Source organism: Stegastes partitus, unplaced genomic scaffold (genome assembly GCF_000690725.1).
Source record: "Stegastes partitus isolate 25-593 unplaced genomic scaffold, Stegastes_partitus-1.0.2 Scaffold176, whole genome shotgun sequence".
Lineage (NCBI taxonomy): Eukaryota > Metazoa > Chordata > Actinopteri > Pomacentridae > Stegastes > Stegastes partitus.
In genome coordinates this window covers 347,001-363,835 of record NW_007577907.1, presented here as the reverse complement: position 1 = coordinate 363,835, position 16,835 = coordinate 347,001, and the positions used below count along the sequence as shown (strand labels likewise).

At 40.6% G+C, this 16,835-nt stretch overlaps 2 protein-coding genes across 5 annotated transcripts in view; both read right to left on the bottom strand.

Annotated features, from left to right (window-relative positions):
* Positions 1 to 6,085, bottom strand: part of myh11a (myosin, heavy chain 11a, smooth muscle) — a 34,876-nt gene extending 28,791 nt beyond the window's left edge. For all 3 annotated transcript variants that reach the window (XR_520116.1, XM_008279915.1, XM_008279916.1), the window contains exons 1-3: positions 5,953 to 6,085; positions 2,458 to 2,822; positions 1,674 to 1,830 (exon numbers count right to left, since the gene is read on the bottom strand). Coding sequence is in view for 2 of the 3 variants with exons in the window: in XM_008279915.1 (XP_008278137.1) it covers positions 1,674 to 1,830; positions 2,458 to 2,799 (499 nt within the window). In the remaining variant the exon portion in view is untranslated. The remainder of the gene's footprint in view (positions 1 to 1,673; positions 1,831 to 2,457; positions 2,823 to 5,952) is intronic.
* A 7,424-nt stretch (positions 6,086 to 13,509) lies between these two features.
* On the bottom strand, positions 13,510 to 16,155 carry cep20 (centrosomal protein 20). Of its 2 annotated transcripts, none has more exons than XM_008279904.1 (4): positions 16,080 to 16,155; positions 15,165 to 15,362; positions 14,577 to 14,661; positions 13,510 to 14,052 (listed from the first exon to the last, which is right to left on the bottom strand). In XM_008279904.1, exons 1-4 carry the CDS (start codon positions 16,105 to 16,107, stop codon positions 13,941 to 13,943), a joined length of 423 nt encoding a protein of 140 aa, XP_008278126.1. In that variant the 5' UTR covers positions 16,108 to 16,155; the 3' UTR covers positions 13,510 to 13,940. The 2 variants fall into 2 exon arrangements, with proteins under 2 accessions (XP_008278126.1, XP_008278127.1); XM_008279905.1 differs by having other exon boundaries at positions 13,510 to 14,013.
* Between the last annotated feature and the right edge of the window lie 680 nt (positions 16,156 to 16,835).

Genomic DNA, 16,835 nt, shown 5'->3' with positions numbered 1-16,835 from the left:
ACAGTTACTAATTTGAATAAGGAAGGAGGGAGGGTGTCTCTGAAACAGGAAATGTTTTACTGTCCTCCACCCATTATTCACCATCTCCAGATGTCAACTCCTCAGAGAGATCATCCTCACGTCAACATGAAATCCAGCGGGCAAGACCTCCTGGAAACTCAAGAAACTGATTCTATGGGAAACCAGCTCTCTGAAATCGTATCACTGCAGGTTTTGCTGCCCAGAGTCATTTACTGTAAGCATGACTCTGCCAAAGCCACTATCGTCACCTCTACGAGACATTGACTCTCAAATAGGCCATAAAATTCTCTTTCAGGGCCGTTTGTGTTTTTAATACCTCCAAATCCGCTTACTTTGTAATGAGCCTGCAGCAGACAGATAGAGCTCTTAGTTTATGGACACGCTTCTGCATTTATTCTGGCCAGTTTGTGGTTTTATTAACCACTTTGTCAACATGACAGAGCTAAAAAGCTGCCAGGAATCATCACCGAGACGAAAGCGAGACTTCTGACAGCTGATACCACACCTCACCCACACCAGGCTCTTAAAGCTACCAGTTTAATTTGACACAAATACAGTTTGCTTTGGTTATATTTGAGTAACACCAGCTCTGGTGTTTTCTTCTTTTCTTTTCCCAGACTGTCATCATTCATTGATTTAATCTGATCAGTTTCGATCAATGGAGGGTGCAGACAGTCTCAGTCTGCTCTGAGCACACAGACCCTCTGGATACATCAGATAATAAGCTCTTTAACATGACTACAAACACACAACATGCTGAAAAGGCACACTTTTTAAAAAAACAAAAACTTTTTTTTAACCAAAATTACACCATTTATCAGAGCTGGAAACTGTAAAGACGGAAATAATTGTCAGACTTTTGACTTTCTAACAGTCCTCAAACTATTCATGTGTGACACACAGTTCCATGGGGAAAAATAACCAAATCTAACCTTAACAATGTCGTATTTTGCCAAAATAACAGTTTTGCATGTCTCCTTTAAACATGTGCCAAAATGCTCTTGTTTCAATAAATATGATTTTGTAAAAGAAAAACAAAAAAACAACTAAACTAAAAAGTCTGAGCTCCTTTGTGCAACTGTAAAACCATAAGTGACTCAGCTGCGGAAAAGTTTGGGAATTTTTCAGATAAACTGCAGGCTGTGTTTACACAGAGCAGACTGGAGACAAGTACAGAGACAAATTCTAAATGAAAAAGCAGTAAAATATGTGTAGTTTGTAGAGTCATCATTTTTCCCAGTATTGGGCATGTGGGAAAATGTTGTTTATGTTAATTCTGGGTTTTTAAAATTTTTGTAAAACAAATAATCATTCAATCATCTTTTTTTTTTTTTTTTAAGGTTTTAAGGCGTTATGGCTAAGTCATCCTGCACAAAACACATTTTTTGATTCTCTCTCCTTCAAGCCATGGTTGTGCTGTTTTCATAGAGTTGCAGGACTTTATACTGCAAGGAAAAATGGGTCAAAATGTGACAATAGCAAAAAAAAGTGACACTACTTGAAGTTCAGAGGGTTAAATCTCTGGTCCACCTGATTTGCAGTGTGAGAGACACTCACTGGGAGAACATCTAAAAAATAAGGAACCAAGAATGAAGGACGGTGAATGATGCAGGTGCATCACAAGGGGAAAAAGAGCGAAGTGAAAATCCTACCTTGCATCATGTTTCTGTAGGCGTTGTCAGTGATGGAGTAGATGTGAGGGGGGACTTCGTGTCGTTTCTTCCCTTTGTACATGTCGATGATCTTCTCTGAGTAGATGGGCAGCATTTTGTAGGGGTTCACCACAACGCAGAACAGGCCAGAGTACGTCTGAGAGCAGAAAGATGACATTAGAACAGGTTGTGCAAACACTTTAAAGTAGCTATTTACATGTCTTTTTCTTTAACTTAACGTGATGAAGTAAATTTGATTGTAAAATGTAATAACTATAGTTTATTGACATTACCAGCATTTAGACTGATTCTCTGTAAGCATTGTTTCCACTTTGCAATACTGCCTTCCACCAGGTCTTAAATTTTCCAAGATGACTAAGGCTCAATTTGCAATAAAGTAAAAGAAGAACTGGAGTAACTGTGGAAACTCTTCTTGGCATAAAAAGAGACTTGTTGAAGGAGGCAAAGAGGGACAGTGATTGAAACTGACATCAAACGAGTGATTTCAGCATTTACTGAATGGAGAGAGCTCTAGGACTTAGGAAGGTTCAAAATAGTTACGTCTACTAGATCAGTAACTAACAAACCTGCCTAATTATTAATACAAGTAGGTGTTATACTCTGCCTTTATCACAGCAGTGAGATCAGGGTAAACTGTCAGTAATTGGGCTTACACAATTGGGATTCATTATAAAGTTGTCATAAGAATACACATCTGGATGTAGTTTTAGATTTGTTTTGGTGTGAAAATGGTTGTGTTTCATGTGTTTATGGGAATACTTACATAAATAAGGCCAGAGAAGTACCTCTCGCGGAGATTGTGCAACACTGAGGCCTCGTTCAGGCAGGTGAGTTCGGCCATGTCCTCCACCTTGCTAAACTTGGGCGGGTTCATCTTCTGGATGTCGTCCTTGTTGACTGTTGCCTTCTTGCCATTATCGGCCAGCTCCACCAGCACTTCGTCGCCGTGCTCCTCCTTGATGCTGGCCGCCTCGAAGCCGTGCTTCTCTGACGGGACCCAGACCAGCTTCTTGGCCGCCCAGTCGGCCTGAGCCATGGGGCTGTTCAGGAAGTCCTTGTCAACAAAGAGGAACTTCTCGTCCTCGGTTGGGGCCTTCTTGGACATCTTGGCTTAAGGTGGAGGGCCAGCTGAAGAGACAAGTGAACTGGGTGTTAGGAAACAGTGAGGGATGGTAGGTGGAAAGTGAGCAAGGGAGGAAATATCAAAGGAAAGCGTAGCGGGGAGAACAAAGCAAAAAAGGAAGGTTGGAATCAAAGATGAGAGTGCAAATATAACAGGACATGATTTTGCAATGATGCGTCGCCTGCAGGTACCAGCAGAAACAGTTTGTGCACAGTTTTCACTAAACACTGCACCAAGTGATGAGTCTCTGAGGGTAGGAAACATGCTGGTACAGTTGCCTCGCACTTTGTGGTTGCTGCTCAAAGAGTTAACATGCTTCATCCATCGGGGAGTTCCAGAGTGCAGCCATTCTCACAGACCTCCACCCCCTCTCAGCTCCACACTTTCACACACTCCAAAAGGGAAACGCACAAACAATTCCCCTGCCTTAGAAAAGACCAAGGCTGGGAAATTGATTTTAATTAACTCAGCAACAAAGAACCATTAGATTTTATCAGCGGCTTTATCTAAAATAACCCCAAATCATTAATACTCGCTGGTGTTTACTCGCACTCAATCATTAAGCCACTGCTTAATTGACAACATCCATTTTTTCCACGTCTTTTGCCTTCCATTCCCTCTCTCTCTCCCCCTCTGTCTCCTGCTAGGAAGGATTCAGTCTCGTGCTGCGATGACCATATATGGGCCCCTTTCTCTGGAGCTGGGCTCTTTTCTGCGGACCTAAACAGCAAGGCAAGTGAACTCCCAAACAAAGCCCATATAGGGAATAGTATGTCTCTCTGCCGGCCTTGTCGTTTACTCCAAAATGATAACAGCGAAGGCAGAGAGCCTGAGGGGGGCCCGGGGCTTTAACAATCGTGCTTCACATGGGCCCCTGGTGGAATTCATTTTTAAATGTAGCAGTGAGTGGTTAAATTATGAACAAGTGTCTGGGACTGTAGCCATGTCTGGGAGTGGTGCCTGCAGTGGGAGGTTATGTAAAATGCAAACAGGGGGAAGGTGCAGGAAATATGGATGCACCTTACATTTAGTCTGCAGTGCAAATACAATCTGTTCTGTACTATGTTCTACACTACACTGCACCTACTGCTAAACAAATTTGGTCAAGGGAAGCTAACACAACTCTAAAATTATACTGCAGAGTGTCAGATGAGGTTGGTCTCTGAAACCCTGAGCAGGAAACTTAATGGTTCCTGAATTACCTCTCTGCACACTGACACACACTCTGAGTGGGAACTTTGCAAAAAAAAAAAAAAGCCACTAACCATCCTGAGAAAGCTTACAAATGCACCCCTGGGAGCTGCAAAATCAAACCACCCAGAAACTACTGAAAGACAAATATTAACTCACAACAGAGACACACACTTCCTATGAGTCGAGTAAGTCCTGTGCACACTTCTGACAGAACAAAAAAAAGCAGCTGATGCTTTGATGATCAGTTATTTCTTCGCATAAAAGTAAACAGCCTTTTCCCGACACTCCCCATGTTTAAGAATCTGCAACCAATCAAGGTGCCTCCTCCTCAACCCCCTTTAACTTTTCTCAGCAGCTCGGCTTCATACTTTCGTAAAGCCTCCTCTCTCACTTTGTGTTGTGTCAACACAGTGTGCGCTCAGTCGGTGTATCTTGAAGACAGTTGTCTGAAGTGGAGCTGACAGGATAGCAGGTTGATGCATACTGACTGGAGTGCTCACAGCCACAATAAGGCTCTATTAGTCAATTTGTGCATTTTTATTTGACTCGAGACTAAACTACCCATACTCTGTTATAAGTAATGTGTTCCCAGTCCTCCCATACGTCACAACCACAGCAGAGCAGCACACAAACTCACGAAATTCAGAGTAACCCCTGAACTCAAAGCATTTCTGCAGATAAACCCTTCTATTTGTTACCACAACTCCTCAAACACTAAGTCTTAATAGAAAAAAATGATCGCAAACTCCAATATACAGGCTGATTATTTTTCTGTCAAATATAATAAACAAGTGGAAATGTCGCCCAGGAGACCAAGTGACCTTTCTATTTGTGGCTGAAAGAGGATGACCTGCAGGGCCAGCAAATGATTTTACTCACTTCCTCTCTCACATGTTTCAAAAACATTCTTTCTCTTATCATCTTATTAACAAACCCCGACACGCCAGGGTTTTCATGTCTTTGTACGACGAGAATTACAGCATGAAAATAAATTAATTAAGTTTCCCCAAAATAGATGCATGATTTGTTCCAGGTTCTACTTGTGCTTTGACTGCACAACTTTCTGGTTTTAATGCAAAACAAACATGGAAGCTAAATAAACTTTCAGCTCATAAGTTCTGTCTCTTTCAGAGATGCCTCAACGATTAAAAGGATAAGTGAAAGCGTTTGGATTAAAGCAGATCCGCTTTATTGCTTCCTAAGTAATCATAGTGTCCATCAGAGTGATAAGTGGAAGTGTAATGTTCATGTTTCTTTGGACTAACACACATTTCAGAGCCAAAATTAATATTAATAGTACAGCTGCAGCAAAGTTGTAGAAATCCACAGTTTAGCTGCAGATAATAATAAACTATTTGTAAAAGAGAAGCACTAACTGAAACAAGTCTACCAAGATGGATAAAAAAAAAAACAACAAAACCATCAGATAAGTTTCACTGGTTAAGTGTGACAGCTGTCGTGAGTCACTTCTCTGCATCTTCATTGTCAACGTGCATCACAGTCATGCAGCTTAGTGCAACCATATTTGGGAAACAGGAAACGGCACGGTTAGTCGCTCAGAGAGTCTGACTGATTTCCCCTTTCTTCCTACTGTACTACACAATACTGCAGCATGGGGCCATATGCATATACATAACCACAGTTTATTAAACTATAACACAAAGTTTACACTCTGGCACACACTAATTAACACACAAATGAGGGTTTGCATACATGATGTGTTCATATATTAATTAGGTAATGTACACTTGATTTGACATTAAAATTGTGGCACTTTGTTCAGTTATTTACAAAAAGATGTATGTAAATTGAAGGCAAAAGCTAACTAAAGTTTTGTAGCACCAAGTTACATCTGAGCACATACAAGCGAATAAATGCACATAAATCCTTCAGCAACAGGTGCACCCCAGTATGTCCCTCTGCAGCAAACGACATACTCACATAGAGTGAAGAAATTCAGGGCAGCTTTGGATTCGGAAAGTTACAGTTTTGGAGAAGCCGGCGGTGACGAGGTACTCCAAAAGCGAACAGTCCAAATGACCCCCGTCAATTTCCGAGCTTTACCATTTAAACTGCGCACTGCTGCCGGAGGGTGGAGCCGCTGCGGACCCTCCTCCTCCAGCATCGTCCGGCCGCAGCATCCGTCGGCGGCGCAGGAGGCAGCGGACATGCGCACTGCGGACACCGGCAGAGTTTTTTTTTTTTTTTTTTTTTTCCTTTTCCTTTTTGTTTTTTTTTTAAGGGTCTCAGTTGAATGAAGAGATGCTGAATGGAGAAGATGAAGTCACAGAGGATTAAAAAAAAGATGCATAAAACACTCTGCGGTAAAATGGAAAACACAATAACTTTTTAACGTTTGCACTTAGAAATGGACTGGCACCGGCACAAAGACGTGGAGGTTATACTTAATCCTGGTGCACATCTGAGCTCTGGTGTCACGTTATAGCCAAGCACCGAAGTGGTGTAATGTAAGTTTTGCCCAAAAAAACAGTACTTAAGTGCAACTTTAAAGTACTTTATTGTTTTTTTTTTTTTTATAGCATACTGATCAAAAATATAAGTGCAGTATGTAATAGCTGATCATCCATCCATCCATTTTCTATACACCGCTTAATCCTCATTAGGGTCGTGGGGGGGCTGGAGCCTATCCCAGCCGACTTAGGGCGAAGGCAGGGGACACCCTGGACAGGTCGCCAGTCCATCGCAGGGCCACACTTAGAGACAGACAACCAAGCACACTCACATTCACACCTACGGACAATTTAGAATCACCAATTAACCTCAACATGTTTTTGGACTGTGGGAGGAAGCCGGAGAACCCGGAGAGAACCCACGCTGCATGGGGAGAACATGCAAACTCCAATAGCTGATCAAATTCTGTTAATTTGATACAGAACCATCAAATGCAGAACCAACAGACTGAGAAACTCTTTCACCTCATCTACCCTTGTTTACTGCAAGAGACTGAAATCTGTATGCACTGATCACTTTCTGTCCCTTTACAGTCATTTTCAATCTTTTAGTTTGACAATCTTGTCTATTTATTGATTACAATTTTTACTGAAGAGTTGCAACATGCAATGACAAAAAAAGGTTAATAAGTATTAGGGCTGCAAGGTGGCACAGTGGTTAGCTCTGTTGCCTCGCAGCAAGAATGTCGCTGTTTCACATCCCGGTGGGGGCACCAGGATCTTTCTGCGTGGAGTTTGCATGTTCTCCCCGTGCAGTGTGGGAGTTCTCCGGGTTCTCTGGCTTCCTCCCCCACAGTCCAAAAACATGTTGAGGTTAATTGGTGATTCTAAATTGTCCGTATATGTAAATGTGAGTGTGCTTGGTTGTCTGTCTCTAAGTGTAGCCCTGTGATAGACTGGTGACCTGTCCAGGGTGTCCCCTGCCTTCGCCCTAAGTCAGCTGGGATAGGCTCCAGCCCCCCAGCGACCCTAGTGAGGATTAAGCGGTGTATAGATAATGGATGGATGGATGGATGGATGACTGGAATAAATATTAGTTATTCCGATGCATGCCATCTCAACAACTGAATGAATGCCAGGAAACAGCCAAGTAAGCACCATGTTGGAAATGATAATGGAAGAAGTGGTGAGTCAGGCTGCTGACGCTGCTTGTGGAATGTCTTCCAGCTTTTCCTGAAAGGCTTGGTGAAGTTGGCAGACATGTCTGGGGGACAAGATGACATTGTCAGACACATCCATTAAGGGGAGAAACACTTCCCTACAGTTGTGGACATTAAAGTGTCTGATTACGTCTCAAACTGACCTGCTAGCATCCAGAATGCTCACAGCTCATCCTCGACTTACCTTTTGTTGTCTGTGGCATCATGTCATTTGAATAAAGCTGCATTTTGAGGTGGACTTCTATAGTCACTGGTCGAACAATCATTGTCCTTAAAAGCCACATTTGACCAAGGTGTGGATTAACTCAATGCTTGAGAATTTGTGAAAAGGTTTTTGTGCACAACTGACTAAATTGAGCCCCCTTTCTTACTTTAACAGCAGAAATGAGATCTGTAACCTTTTAGTCTCGGTCACAAAAGAAGACCATTTCTGGGCTGCATTTATATTTTTCTTCAGTGTATTAAAGTGGAGTAAAGTAAATTTACTCAAGAAAATTACTCAAGTGCAACTTTGAAGTACTTTATCATGACTTCATTTGATCTCAAAGGGAATAGTTTTCAGTCCCCTGTATTTATGGAGGAAGCTCTATTTGACATTTACAATGTACATAAAACTTAGGTCTTAGCAATTTGACATATTATTAGTTATTATAGCTCTTCACTGTGATCCAATAAGGTTGTTTCTGCTGCATGTACAGGAGTCTAGTTATTTTGCAGATACATAGATTTTGCTCAAAGTGACATTTATTGAACTACTTTTATGGTACGACTCCTACTTGATTATAGGTGAGGTTTCCTGCTGAGATTTTGTAAAGTATGATTTATTGTACCTTCAGTTTTACGGTCTGTGTAGGCTTTTTGCAGCAGGATTTCTACTGATCTGGTAAAATACGTCACCTTTATACAGTAAACACAGACTCAGTAAAACCCAGTAGCCGTGTTCTCCAGTCCCACCCACACCCTGTAAGATTTATAAATTATGCAATGTGCTTTCACTCCTCATAAGGCAAACCAGCTGTCCCCAACACAGGAATCCCCTTTTACTGTAACCCCCTCTGGAGAGTTCCCCTACAGTACAACTCATAACTCACGTAATGAATGTTAGTTTCTTTGTGTGTGTGTGTGTGTGTGTGTGTACATCCTAGTCGTGCCTTCTATCATTACACACATCACATTCCAGCATTACAACCAGCCGTACCCCCTCCATCCCCTCTGCTGCTGCTGCATCCCTCCTGTTTCCAGCTTCTTTCCAATGGAACTTCCTATATAAGGACACTGTTCTATTTGCTACAATAAATCAAGCCGCTGGTTGATAGCCACGGCCTGTTTCGTGCCAGAAGCATAGCGCTGCGCTGATATGCAAGAGTGTGTGTGTGTGCACGAAACCTGATGACAGACCAATACGGAGGATCTTCAGGCTCCTTCTGGTCAACATCATGGAGGAGGCGACGGCATTCGTGAAGGAGAAACCCAGGTTGAAAAACTCAGGGGAGACAGGATGAGGGACAAGTTAGAGGGAGGGATGAGGAGCGAGACGAGGAGGAGGATGAAGAGGAGGGAAAGAAAGCAGCAGATACACTGAACAGAGAGGTTGCAGTGTGTGCCATATAAGGAGAGTGGGGTCTGTGTGGAATCTCGGCAGCTTTCTGTGTTACTTTCAAAGTGTAGCACAGTCAACCAGCGCAGGCCCCGGTGACTAAATATGGTCCAACAGCAATAGCATTGTTCAAACAAAGTTGCTTCTATGGGTATAACTCTCATTATTTACCTGTAGTTGGCTGTGACACAAAAGTAGTTTATTAGTCTGCAACACATAAAAGAATATCTTGCAGAAGAGCGGTGCACAGAATGCTGTATATATGTATGTCATGTTATGTGTACACTCTTAGATCATTTTTGCATCTAATTTGATTTACTCCACAGTAATCCCCACCGGTTTATTACAGGATCATTACTTCATAGCTAGTGTCCGTAAAAATGCCACTTTAATCATTCTCCTTAACCCCTTAAGCCTTATAGGCAATTTTTTTGAAATTTACACCTGAAATAACATCCTCCAAATCCGCAAAACTGTACGGCTGAAATGAACGCCCTAGGGCTCTACGGATCAGAAACACCTGGGAGAACTTTAAAACACAGTAAGTCTCCTCATCCTTGTTAGAGTGACAACAAAAACTGACATTTTTTACTTCCACCTAATCAAAGCTGTAAATTAGGGACTAATAAACAACCTGAGTGAGCAACACTGATGTAACTGAAATGATTTTTATCTCTTCAAATTTGATGCAACTAAAATGAAGCACAAGAGCAACATGCACTTAAGTCATAGGTTACTGTGTCTTTTAACATTTCTTCATATAGAGTGGAAGTGGTTTATGTAGTGTATGGCAATGTATGGAAGGAAAAGGGAGGAGAGAAACCTAAAAACAAAATGCTGGAAGTCAAAGTAGAGGGGCACGATATGCTGACAAAATGAGTCCATCTTAAGCTTTAGCCAAAACATTCGTCCTCCCTCAGTTATCTGAGCCGCAGAATCAAGTCTGAGTAGTTCCTCAGAGCAATTAATAAAGATTTGAGAAGGCCATAGTGCCCATGAAGAGGCTGGTGGGAGTGAGCATGGATAGAAACTCTGCTGGTGACATCAGCTGTAGTCACTCGGAAAAAAAATAGACAGGATTTGTTTTTTTGAGAATACATTAAAATTAAGCATCAATCTTATGTGTTTTATTTTAAAAACTGCAACTAAACTGCGTGACCCGCATTCATCCAGCTCACCGCTCAATCTAAACAAGGCAAAAATGACTAAAACAGTTGACGACAAACCTGCTAACTGTCCCTCAACACAATGCAGCAGTAATAATATACACTAACATTGACCCACAATGCAGAAATCTCTTACATACGGCCTGTTTAATGTTTTTTCTTCCCCCTCATGCCCATAGATGGCCATCTATTGGAGAGAAAATATGTTTATGGATATGTTTGACCCGCGTGGAATGCAATTGCATTCTAATTTGAGCCCAGGGGCAAACATCAGTTCGCTCTGCTGCAGTCGAAAAAGACCACAGCATTCAATAGTATTTATACAGCTGTCTCGTTTACACACAACTAATTTATACAGCGGAGGAGAAATGCTACCTATTCTGGGGCAAACTGCCAACTGAACTAATCGTGTGCCATTGTTCAACTTCCTCTGCTTATATAGCCATTTTTAAGCGAACACTTGTATCTGGTGCCAATGAACCTGGCACCTGACTGCCACAGTATTAATGGACAGAACAGTTTTGCTCTAAGAAAGTGACGTACATTCAGACCCTTCCAGATGAAGCAAGCTAATTCTACATGCATTAAACATAATGTCTTCTCTAATGGGGCTGAGAAATAATAAATTAGGGCACTATTTAACATAAAGTGTACATTATATCTTGCTTTAGAAACTGCAGTGAAGGTAAATTGTTCCATTTCACCTTTACAGCTCCATCAGAGCCGTGCGTAAACTCAGCAAAAACACACCCGTCTGCTAAATATTGTGACCTCATTCTTATAATGGACTAATCTAAGCGCCATGATCTCACTAAAGCCTGTACAATCAAGAATGAGAGATGCAAATATGGTAGACAGGATAAATAAACTAGTAAAACCTAAAAATAACCTGAACGTGGATTAAGTTAGAGATGGTAGAAATGGTGGGAGTCAGTGCCCAGCATCGCTAATCAGGATGGGAAATAAATGGTGGGTCTGCGGATAATCAGTTCCAGAAACTTTGGGGTTTAAGTTGAGATAACAATGTCAAGTTCCCTTAAATGGTGAGAGAGGAAGTGAGATGCGAAAAGTCTTGATGTATTAGATGTTTGTGCTTCTAGCTGGGGATTTGGGCTGCACAGACATGATAGTTCTGTTTAGTGTGTACGTATTTCTGTTGATTCAAGGTGTCTGCATCATTTTATGACTCTATTTACTGAACAATTACCCCTTTAATTATTGATTTATTGTCTAAAAAACTAAAAATACAGAAGTGATAGAACTTCCTCGCCTGTCCTCTGAGGCTGCAAAGAAACATATGAGAAAATGAAGCAAACAGGCAGGAGAGTAGCTGCATAGACATCTATATGATGCATCATAAGTATGTGGATTATTATTTACTATGAGACCACAATGAGACACCTTTATGATCATAAGGTTTCCTTTTTAAAATAACCACAAGGGCGCCCAGAGAAAACAGCTGTCCGCTAACAGACCACATTTCTTTGATATGTGAGCTTTCAAACTAAGGCAAATACAATTTTGGTGACTACAGTGTCACCTAGTGGTCAAATAACACAAAATTGTATGAGCTTACTCAAAAACGGGTCTCAAGTCCATGTGTCGGGCTGCAAGGTGGCACAGTTGTTAGCTCTGTTGCCTCTCAGCAAGAAGGTCGTTGTTTCGCGTCCCGGTGGGGGCACCAGGATCTTTCTGCGTGGAGTTTGCATGTTCTCCCCGTGCAGTGTGGGAGTTCTCCGGGTTCTCTGGCTTCCTCCCACACAGTCCAAAAACATGTTGAGGTTAATTGGTGATTCTAAATTGTCCGTAGGTGTGAATGTGAGTGTGCTTGGTTGTCTGTCTCTAAGTGTAGCCCTGTGATAGACTGGCGACCTGTCCAGGGTGTCCCCTGCCTTCGCCCTAAGTCAGCTGGGATAGGCTCCAGCCTCCCTGCGACCCTAGTGAGGATTAAGTGGTGTACAGATAATGGATAAATGGATGGATGGAAGTCCGTGTACCAAGTTTAGCTTTGATTGATCAAAGTACTGCTGAGATATAAATGTAAATTCAGTGAAGCTTGATCTGAAGACCATCTCTGCCAATTTTTGTGAAACGTTTTAAACATTTTTGTTATCATCCGACCCACAGGAATCGTTAAACCGAGCTTGATCCAAGAAACTTAACAATACCTCATTATTGAAAACCAGACACTTACATGCATAAACTTCAACCAACTGGTGGCGCTACAGTGCTTCAAGTGCAAGCGCCAAAATTAAACACTTTCTTCCTTTGCCTGTGCTCAATGTCGCCAACAACTTTCATGACAATCAGCCTGGTAGCATTTCCATAAACCTGCTTACAGGCAAACAGAAACAAACGGTACCAAAAACAGACATGCATCACTTTGCATTAGCAAATGCATTTTAGACCGACTCAAGTGTAATGCTGCAGGAGCAAGGTTGGGTGTAGCTCCTGAGAACAACACAATGACTGCTAACATGTGGATACAATCACAGGAAAGTAACTCAGTGTTATTTTAGTCAACAATCAGGTGCAGCTGCATAGATTTGAAAACTACAAAAAGCAAAAGCTTAAATGTACGTACTTACAAATACATTTCTGACTACAAACAAAACAGTTTAGAAAACTTGCAAAACTCCACATCATCATATAAATGAAGTGATCATATAAAAGCATCTAAGCCCAAGTTAATGCATGCAGTTGAATTAAAAGCACACTAGTCGTTGCCGCAGCTTAATTTGTGACTTTTATGATTAAAGCCTAACCCTTAATGCAATATAATGCATTCTTGTTTCTCTATCAAATTTTCACTTTTTTTTTTTGTTTTTAAGATTATCCTAGAAGTTTATGCAATCATGTTTTTTCAGGCACTTTTCTTCAATCAACCTCATGTTTTACTATTTTAAAGCCTTGAAAGGACAGGGGGAGGCATAAAAATACTATTTTTATGCTCAAAACTACATGTTAATAAAGGACAGTGGCAATAATGTAACAACTAAGCATCACTGTTCCTGTAGCAGCTTCAGCCTTATCTGAGGTGACACTGCCACCATATGGCTCCCAATGCAAATAGCACTTGCATAAATAACAGATTTGATTAGATGTTTAAATAGAAAAAAATATTTATTTTTAAGCTGTAAAGACAGTATAAAATATAAAACATTTACAAAACTTAATAGTAACTGCAACAAGGAATGTAGTTTTCAACTGCATACCCAAATTATTGAGAGAACAAACATAATGGAGCACTGCAAACAGCACCACTATGACTAGAACTTACTGGTAAAGTCATTGAAATCAAAACCTTCAAAAAATAATTCATAAAAACTCTAGAAATAAAAATTAGGCTTAGCAGGATCCATATACTCTGTGCTGTAAATAATGTGGAAAACTGTGAAAAACTATGGACAAGATTCTGAGAGGAGGCAAAAGGGTGAATCTCATGAAGTGCTGCAACATTTTATGTCATCTATCGAAGTGTTAAAGCCTCTTTTCAGTCCATGAGCATCATAAGTCACTAGCGCATCATCAGATTTTAGGCATCAGGTCCAGGAGCTGCGTTGTTGGCAGCAGCACCTCGTAGAAACACCTTCCCTCCACTGTCACTGCTGTTCAGAAAGTGGGACAACAAGCCATAAAGAAGAGGTCTGCAAAGCAAAATGTGAATAAATTACCTTTTACATTTTGAACATTTTGGTGCTTTTCATTACTAAAGATGGAGAGAAAGAGAGAGAAAATGTGTGTCCTGATACGTTTCTAGGCCAGAATTAAAATCCCTGGTCATTATAGCCGCAGTGCTACACAACGACTCACCAGTGATTGTTTTAATTGTGTGTGTGTTTCCCTGGTGGTACACAGAGACAAGAGTGAAGACACAGTGATAGCAAAGGGACACTAGCCGGAGTACAATCCTTTAACATCTGCTGAGCCAAGATTGCTAAACTAAACCCCCTGAGAAACGCTGACTTTCACAACACAAACTCTCCAAAACAGCATTGGGCTGAAGCTGAAATTTCTAAACATTTCTCTGCGTTTCAAGATGAAAGTATGATGACATCACCAAGAGATTATGATTACCCCCAAACCGAACACACCCCGGAGAGTCTTTGAACACTGTGTTCAACTACAGGCTGCACTGGAATTTCCCAGAAATCCTGGTTTGCACACTTACACAGACTTGGAGCTCGTATCCTCTGTAACTTTTAGTTCATTTGCCAGGAACTGTCTGTCCAAGGGAACTTCAGGTTGGCCTGATTCTGAGAAAACAAACAGCTGAGTTTAGAAATAGTACACTTGGCTTGAACAGCAGTGGTGTAAAGTAACTAAATAAATGTACTCCAACACTGTACTTAAGTACAATTCTACTAAGTACAAGACAAATTTACACATGTACTTTTTTATAAGTACAATTCTACCTCTACAACTTAAGTACAATGTAAGAGTCTTATTTGTAACCAAGTATTTCTAAATATTGCCACTTTTAGTAAAGTAAGAGAGCTATAAACATTTGTACAATAATTTAAATGAGAGTCTTTACCAAGTTTAATACTGCTGCTTCTACCTGAAAGATTGGCCTCTTTTCACTCATTCACCATAAAAGATCAATCTAATAAAGCCACAAAGATCATATTTACAACTAACCATTAATGAAAATAAAGCCATATCACATTCATTTAAGCTGCTGATAAATCCAGTGCATTAATAAAAGATGAATTTTACTCTCAGCTTGCAGTGCTTGTGCAGTGATCTCTTCACCTACCTGCTGTTAGCACCGACGCCGTGTATCTGTACTTGTTGAACTCCAGATACTCCCGGATGAGCTCGTTGATGAGCAGGTTTTCATGTAACAGCGGCGGCCGCGGTTCTCTCTGGTCATTCAAGGCGCTGAACACCTCCGCCCGGATACGAGCCTTCAGCTGGCCCAGCACCCCACGGGCCTCCAGCGTCTCCTTCACGGCTTGATACATAATCAGATATTTAAAATACTACAAGACTCACGTAGCAAAACTGCCCATCTGAGGACTGTAAGCGTGACATTTATTTTAAAATAGTAAAACCAGCTAATAATTGCAATTAAGTCTGTTCGTTGTCAAGCACGCCGTACCCCATTCAATATTTCGCGAATTTAACATTCACTTAGGTATGTTTACACCTCTTGAACTCTTTGGAGATCGCTCATACTCGTATTTTATTCACTTTAAGCTACTCTTCAAATCGTAACAGATGCGATTAGGTAAGTCATCTCCATTTCAAAGCAATGTTTATTAACTTTTGCCACCACGCGTGCTAGTTCGCTTAACCCCAAGCTAGCTAACGAGCAACTGTTAGCAACGGAAGCGTTAGCGAGCAGAAAGAGATTCACAGAAAGCCACAATTGCGTAAAATATAGAGCATGTTTAATTCTGCCGAATTGAAATATGGAGTTTAACATTAAATAATATGTGGGTAATTTTAGGCTACCGTTTTCCAGAAAGCTTAGATCACTTAAGCTAACTAAATTGTCGTGCTTTTGAATGGAGTTTCGTACAGGAGGTGTCACGTTGTTGTGGTCAATGTAATGTTAGCCGGACAGTTTTGGCAATTTTAAGTTTTACCGTGACGTCTATGTAGTTTGATTTACGATTTAAATAAGTATTTAAGCAACAAAATGACGGTAATGATAGTGAATTCTTACCACACTTCAGTTCAGCGACGGTCGCCATTGCAACTAGTGTAAACAAACGACTGTGTGCTACTATTCACAGACTCCTGCCATCTAGTGGCTGAGCCCAGTAACTACAACTAAGTAGCTCATGAGACCCCAAACAAGTGTTTAGTTTCTTCCAACAATTTAATGTTACATATTAGATAATTTTACTCTAAACAATATTTTTCTTGTATAGAATTAGAATTATTAGAGGATAATTCAAGCTCATGCTTTGTTGTCTGCATTGAAATACCTCTGGATAATCGCTGACAAAAAAAACCCCAACAAAAACATAAACATGGGGAAAGAAACCAAAAGTCTCAAGTTTTAACTTGTCAAATTAAAAAAATAAAAAATAAATAAAAATACATATATAAATAAGAAAGTGTCAAGTATGCCAGTGCCTGATAACATTAAATTCTTAATTCTTAGGTGTGTGCATGGAAAGGACTTGACCTGATAGCAATATCATCATTATCATTACTCACGTTAGTCTGCCACAATATCTGGTTAATATTTTTATTCAGCAAATCACTGTAAGCTATATAGTCACTTTTTTGGTCTCTTGATTTTATAATTTGCTCATGCAGACAAGACAGTCACGTAAAAGTACACTACAGCTCATATACACTATAATAAGCTGTTTTATGTAACCCTCAGATAATTAAAACTAAAGTAATGCGTTTTTAATCGTTGATAAACCTCATGAGGTCATTACAATTTAATTACATAAGGTAAATAACA